Consider the following 7,227-nt stretch of genomic DNA (forward strand, 5'->3'; position numbering starts at 1 on the left):
CAGTACTGCCGTCGGAGGAGCAGTATTATTTCCTAATAATGTGTAATTCAGAATGGAATGTTTAAGTCATCTCGAGATAGTGACGCATTATTGAAGCAGTGAAATTCAAGGTTATATTTTGCCATTACCTCTTCTCATTTTAAAAATAATTTAAAACACAAATTTAAAACGTTGTCGCTGCCAGGAGTTTAATCCTGAATAACACTGTGGCTTGCTGGGCCTTTCAGTAATGCACATTCCACTGGAGTCTCTCTCCAGGGTTTACTGCTCTTGGCTATTTGCATAAAAATGGAGGCTTTGCTCTTTAAGGGTTCATCAGCTCAGCCTCTTGCCCGTCCTCAGACACAGGTAATGAGGGGTGAGCAGGGTTTAGTGGTTCAGTTCAACCAGGCATGCACAGGCAGTTGCAAAAACCCTCTCTGCTTCCCTCCACCATCTTCCCGTGGCTGCTTTTACTGTAATTCCCCTCTCAAGTCCATCTCAGTGTCTCCTCCAGATGTGACTAAGGAGGCCGGCCTGAAGGCAGTCAGCAGCTTCATCTCACCTCGAGGCAGAAAGGAGGGGCGCAAGGTCCAGTCCTGCCTCCACACGCGGAGTGCGTGGACTCTCAGCCTCCCCTGTTTTGGGTTTGTCCTCCCCGAGCTGGGGGCAGGGATGGCTCCTGCCTCACACGCTCATGCCAAGGAGCAAGACGTCCCATCTGCAGAGTCTAACGAGAACCAGCCAGTGTTATGATCTTTAGCGCTTTCCAAGGACTGTAGTTGTTTCCTATGGATTCTTAGTGCCTGGTAGATATCTCAAGGCAAAAGCCCATCAGTATGCTGAGTATCGGCGTAGTTGTCAGTTAGGGAGTAGTTATACCCCAGTGGTTCCCGGTCTAGCGACAGTTTCCATAGAGCCACTTGACACTCAAGATGCATGGACAAAACAGCAGGGAACACAGGAAGGGGCGGAATCCTCAAGATCAACCTGAGGAGACGCCGAGGAGGCAGAGCGTGATGGCCCCTGTTGGGGAGTTTGGGCTGTTATTCCTCAGGTCGCTGTGAGTGACGGTGAGTCGAAGCAACACATCTTAGAGCACTCCAGTGCTGCTGCAGCAGGCAGAGACACCTGTCCCCCACCGCCGGGTGTGCACAGCCTGGCCCTGGAACCTTCGGCGTGCCCCAGCCATGGCAAAGGGACTGTGCAGACACACGAGCCCTGGTGACTTGGGATGGGAAGATGCTGCTGTTCTCTGCATGGATCTGACATCATCATGGCGTCCTCAGTACGGGAGCAAGGCCAAACAAGGTCAGAGGCAACACAGTAGGAAAGGCTGGCAAGAGGCAGAGGTGTTGGCTAGACGTGGGGCCTGTGAGCCGAGGGATGGAGGCTGGGACAGCGCGGGCAGGGAGGTTCTCTGCAGACACCTGGACTGCACCCGGCAGACTGAACTCTGAGCTGCACCATCGTGAACGTGGGCTGTGTTAGGCCACTGACGGTGGAAAATGAACACAAGGGCCTGGAGCGGGACTGAGGAGGGTGTGCAGCCCAAGGGGACAGCGCCCCAGTGGGAGCTGGGCAGTGGCCATAGAAGGACAAGAGCCACGGCACACAAGGTGGAGGGGAGGCAACTCTGAGAGCATTTTGTGCCCACCTGGCCTGGGAAGAGAGAGAAGTTTGAAGTGGCTCCAGGTGCCTCAGGTCCCAGCGTGGATGCGGAGGCCAGGCAGGGGGAGCAGCAGGTGTGGGGGAAGAGGAGAGATTTTGCTTTTGACACTCTGAGCTGGGAGTGCCCTGGGACTTTTGGCATGATGGATACCTCAGTGTGTGGGCCTGTGGCCTCGAGAGCCTAGAGGTGGTGAGGAGACCAGAGGAGTTCACAGGCGCCTCTCTCCAAAGAGAGGACCCATGGCAGCTCAGAGGGAGATGCAAGGATATTCCCCAGGCATGCTGCATGCAGGGTAAAGTGGTGTCCACACGACTGTCTGACAGTGGGCACCGGGCCCACATCAGGGGCTCGAGGAAGACTTCTGGAAGCAAGCAACACTGTTAAACCTGAGCCCCAGAGGATGGGTAGAAGGGGCATCTCTGTGTCGGGGGCAGCCCCAGGGAAGGCTAGAAGCTAAGACCTGCTCAGCAGCCCATGTGCACAGAGAACCGAACCCTCCGGGAGAGGGACAAGACAGTGAAAGGCGGAGTCCACACTGCAGGCGGCCTCGTCCCAGGGCCGAGACAGCGCGCACAGATTCACATAGGATCTGCCATAGTGCATTTACGGTGACACTTAGAGGCACAGGTCGGAGACATGTTTAAGTAACTTCTGAGTTGCTGATGCCCACAGCGCCACCAGGTGAGTCTCCCCATGGTATGATCTGAGGCTCAGAAAGCACCCGGGACACAAAGACACCGACGCCCCCTTGAGTCTGGGCGTCTGCTTCCATGTGGGCCTCTCACAGTTCTTAGAACACACAAGGCACGTTCTGGGCCCAGGCCAACTTCCCCGTCTTCCCACGCCCAGATTGTACTCGTTCTCCTGAACGCAGTGCCTGGAGCTTCTGGATCCCACAGGCTGGTCCCCACTGGCTGGCGGCTACAGCCCAGCCCAGGGCATTGTCCAGGGACACACTGAGCAGGGGGATCAGGAAGGGTCTTTTATGCCAGTGTGCACCCTCACTGGGGTTTGTAAGCGGGTACATAGTGTTAGGGATGCAGGCGTGGCTTTGTGCCAGGTGATGGAGTTCAGTGTGGGAGAGAGGAGCAGGGAGCCGGCTGGGAAGCAGCCCTGTGCCTGGGTGTGTGGGTGCCACAGGCCAAGGAAAGTGACTTCTGGGTGGCGAGGTGTGTACGTGAGGGGACTGCAGAAATGTTGTAAAAGGGAGTAAGAAGGTGACTTTTTGGCCAATATTTTTGAAATCCATGCTGGTTTTTTTTTTTCATGACATCCATTTTCCATGTACTCTTTGAGAACTGTGTATGTGTGTTGTGTATTCCACATTGTGTGTTGTGTTTTCCATATTGTGTGTGTGTGTATGTGTATTTAAAATTTGTGTTAGGAGCTTGCATTGTGGCACTGTGGGTAAGCCACCACCTGGGAGACTGCATTTCATATCAGGGTGCCGGTTTGAGTCCCTGCTGCTCTACTTCTGATCCAACTCCCTGCTAATGCACCTGGGAGAGCAGGAGAAGAAAACCCAGGTGCTTGGGCCCCTGCACCCATGTGGGAGGCCTGGATGGAGTTCCAGGGTCCTGGCTTCAGCCTGGCCCAGCCCTGGCTGTTGTGGCCATTTGGGGAGTGAACTAACAGATGGCAAGATTGCATCTCCCCCTCGCCCCTCACTCTGCCTTTCAAATAAATAAAATAAAACTTAAAAAAAAAAAAAACTCAAGAAAACAGTAACATCTGTGTCAGTTTCCTCCGGGGTAGTGACTGTACCCAGTACCTTAAACTCCCGTGTTTCAGAGACAGGGGCTTTGGGCTTGCTTTGTCATGTGGTAGCTTCAGATGTCGGCTAGGACTCCTGCAGGTGACCGTGGGACATGGGCCATGTATGTGCCAGGCACATGGTTGATGCCGTGGTTGTCAGATAAAACACAGCATGTCCAGTGGACTCTACATTTCACATAAATAGCAAAATAATTTTTAGTATAAGCACACCTTAAGAATTGCATGACACATATTGACAAAAATTATGTGTAGTTCATCTGAAATTCAAAGTGGCTGGGCATCCTGTATCTCATCTGTGACAGCTGGCAAGCCTGGGTAGCGTGTGAGCCCAGGCAACATGCAGGCCTGAGAACAGTGATTTCTGGCTAATCAGTGTGCTTACCCAGTTCTTCCTTTCCCTCCTGGGTTTTACGATCCTTTGCCTGCCTCAATCCTGGAGGTGAAAGGATTCCCCACTTAGCATTACAGGCAGGAAGTCAAGGAGGACCTATCAGATCATGTCCCTGGGCCACCACATGGTCTTTCTGAAGCTGAACCTAAATATCAGACGCTGACCTTTTCCATGCTGTCCGTGGCAAGGCACCAGTGAGGGCCTGACCACGGCCCCTCCAGGAGGACTGCTGTGGCCACGCTGGGTGCCTTCCATGCTGAACCTAGGCCTGTTTGGCTGAGACATCCAGGGCTGCTTCGGCTTTAGCAGCACTCAGCACGGCTCCCACGGAGGAGGCTGGGCCACGGCAGGGGGTCAAGGGCACCCCTTTCAGGTCTTCCTGACTCCAGGGGTGCTCCCAGAGCCAAGCTGGGTCGCCACTGCTGGGCAGGCGAGACGTTAAAATGCTCCTTCCACAGAGTCCTTGAACTGCCTGCCTGCTCTCAGAGAAGTTTTGCCATTGGGTACTGCCGCTGTAGTTTGATATGGCTTTCTCCCTGACCTTAGGAAGGAGCTTAGTCCCTAAAGTTTTATGTTGATGGAAACCATTTGGCTGTGGTGCTTGGATGTGGGGTATTTTGGGGTCAGATGACATCATCAGGGTGCAGCCCTCATGCTCAACTCCTGGGGGCCTCCTAGCAGAGGGGCACTTGTGCACCTCCTGTCTCTTGCCACATGATGCCTGTGTTCCTTTGGGACCCTTCCAGCAAGAGGGCCATACACCTTATGCCTCTGGATCCGTGATCAAAATAATTTGCTCTCTATACAGCAGGCTGCCTAGGGATTTCATCAGAGTAATGAAAAATGGATTCATGCGGTGCCAACAGTCTCCGCTGTTCTGCCACCCAAGGCCTTTTGGGGTTGACCATCGTTAGAAATCAGTTCTTTTCCCCTAAGTTGTGTTCAGTGTTTGGAGCCTTGTGCTGTAGCTGAGGGCTTGCTGTTTTGAGGCAGAATTACTCCAGGCACCTTATGCTCGATAGCAATTGTACTGATAGGTTAGAAAGCAGTTGGCTGTTTTCCCAATTGCACTCAGTTTTCACTTATCAGAACTCCTCATCTTTCCCCCATACCAGATGTGATTGGTTTTCTTTCTTATTGTGTATTTATAGGATTATTACTGTTCAACACGGTAGCTTGCATTTATCTTTATTGACTTCCCTTGTATTTAATTGGAGTCATCCATCCAGGTTGTCTGATTCATTTTGGGTGCTTCAGATTGCCAAAGTGATACGGGATCCAAACTGATGCACAAAGCTCCCCTCCTAGAAACTCCTAGAATTCATATGACTACACTGGAAACCATGACAAAATTCATTATTTTTGTATTTTAAAATATATTACCTAAAATTGCCTGCTGAGTAAATTGAAACAATTCTGAAAGCAGCAACTTAATACAAAAATGCAGGTAAAATAGAACTCTCTCGCGTGATTTTCCAGAATTAGGTGGATGAAGGAAACACATGGGGCAGGAGTCCCAGCACCCTCTCTCCTGTGTGAGCAGCACACTGTCACTATCGCCTGTGTGCGCACAGGCACAAACCAGCCTGACTCACTGTGTGCTTGAAGGTTAAGCTGCAAGCTGCACATTAAAAATCAGAACGAACCCAGCTCATGACAGAAAGTCTGTACCCAGCATTTAAGCAAAACAAAAATGATCCTATATGGAAATTTGCCTACACATATTGCAAACTGTTTCCATTTTCCTTTATTGTCCTCTAATGATCTCATCAGGAGTGCGCAATTAGTTCGCTAGACTGCAAAACACTGGCTCTCCCTGAAGCAGCCAAGCAGAACTCCTGGCTCACCCTGTCCCCTCTGGAGCTTCCACTGTTAATGGGCCGTGCGCGGCAGGAGGAATGCTGGGGATTCACGGCTCTGAAAAGGGTTTGTGATCTCTGCCTTGAAGCAACGGTCGAGGGATTCCCAGAGTCTGCGCTGAAATATAAAAGGAAGATTTTTCAAAATCACGTTGCCCATGTCAGTTAATAATGGCTTTCAGTGTCTTCCAACTTGCAGTAAGCTGCCGGGCCAGTTTTCCTTGGTCTGTACGCATCTCTTGTCTGGAGCTTAGGGCAGAAATCGCAAAACTGAACCACAGGTAGCAGTCGTCTCTGTGGGTGGGAATCAGTGTCCCGCCTGAGCTGCAGGCTGAGGTCTGGTCCAGAGAGTGTGGCCTGGAAGGGGCACTGAGGGATCCTCAGTGCCCTGAACGTCTCGGCTCAATTAATGCACAGATTTACGTTGTGAGAACAAAGCACTGGCCCGGGATATGCTCCAGCAAACGCTCCACATGTAATAGGAGAAGAAAAGTGCGTGTTCCCCTTAAATGCCAGCGCTGAAACCACAGAAGCATGTTGCTCCATAAATAGCCACTTAATGTCCCCAAATATTATTTCCATTTCCCTCACTAATTAGTTAAAGATAAAATAATGCTTGAACACTTCATAATCTTAAATTCACAATATTTTACTTAATTAAAATAGGTAATTTGGAAAAATAATTGGCAATTGCTAAAACCTCTAATGCTGATGAGAATTGAGCTAGACGCAGTCTTTCATCACAAATTGGTACTTAAAGTATAAAGTTCTGTTCACAGCTGGAAAGTGCCATCCAATTTGGCATTTATGTTCACTCGCTATCATTAGACCAAGTAAACTGAAATCAAGAAGAAAAGAAAAACAGCATGTTTCAAAGACATATTCAGGGTAGATTCTCAGGGCCCAAGTTATAAATAAGGCTTTCCAAGTGGTATTAGGAAGTACATTGCCATGTAACACACCTGATTTCATTTCAAACCTCACTCTCAAACACGGCTTTGATAATATTCAGGTTCAATTTTAAAAAGTTAAGGCTGCATACATCAGTTTCCTTGGACCAAAGGATAAGTTTCAGAGGACAGATTCAACTCGACTTGAAGAGCATAGTCATTCATGTGACTGAATCCATAAACGGTGATACTGATTGAAATAAAAGTGAACGAACTGCATGAGAAATAAGCAAACCAAGCTTTTGCACATTTTTCTGTTGAGGACAAATAACGAAATGCTTCTCTGAAATCCCACACAGCACAGCATAGGATTGTGCTAATTTGCAGGAACACCAAAGAAAACACATCCTTTGGAGAGCTTATTTGTTTAGTGGGAGGCTGTCTTTTTCAGGTCTGGAACAAAAGTCTGTTGATGTGGGTGAGAATGCATGCAGACATCATTATGAGTGTGCTGCTGGGGAGGGGAGGGAGGCATACCATTCTACACTATGGAATCTGCCATCACATTTTCTCCTTGGTAACACATTAAAAAACATAAGATTTTAAACAACAGTCTAAAGAGCAAAGAATTTAAAAAAAAAAAAAAGACACACACAAAAA

The 7,227-nt window shown here is 49.5% G+C and overlaps 1 protein-coding gene across 3 annotated transcripts in view; it reads right to left on the reverse strand.

Annotated features, from left to right (window-relative positions):
* Positions 1 to 7,227, reverse strand: part of PACRG (parkin coregulated) — a 578,050-nt gene that overhangs the window by 149,187 nt on the left and 421,636 nt on the right. Inside the window, exon 5 of one of the 3 annotated variants that reach the window (XM_051855185.2) lies at positions 1 to 5,795. This exon is cut by the window's left edge and continues 26,272 nt beyond it. The exons of the other annotated variants lie outside the window; for them this stretch is intronic. Coding sequence (XP_051711145.1) covers positions 5,728 to 5,795 — 68 coding nt within the window. The 3' untranslated portion in view covers positions 1 to 5,727. The remainder of the gene's footprint in view (positions 5,796 to 7,227) is intronic. 3 annotated transcript variants of the gene reach the window in all.

This window comes from Oryctolagus cuniculus, chromosome 5 (assembly GCF_964237555.1).
Source record: "Oryctolagus cuniculus chromosome 5, mOryCun1.1, whole genome shotgun sequence".
NCBI lineage: Eukaryota > Metazoa > Chordata > Mammalia > Lagomorpha > Leporidae > Oryctolagus > Oryctolagus cuniculus.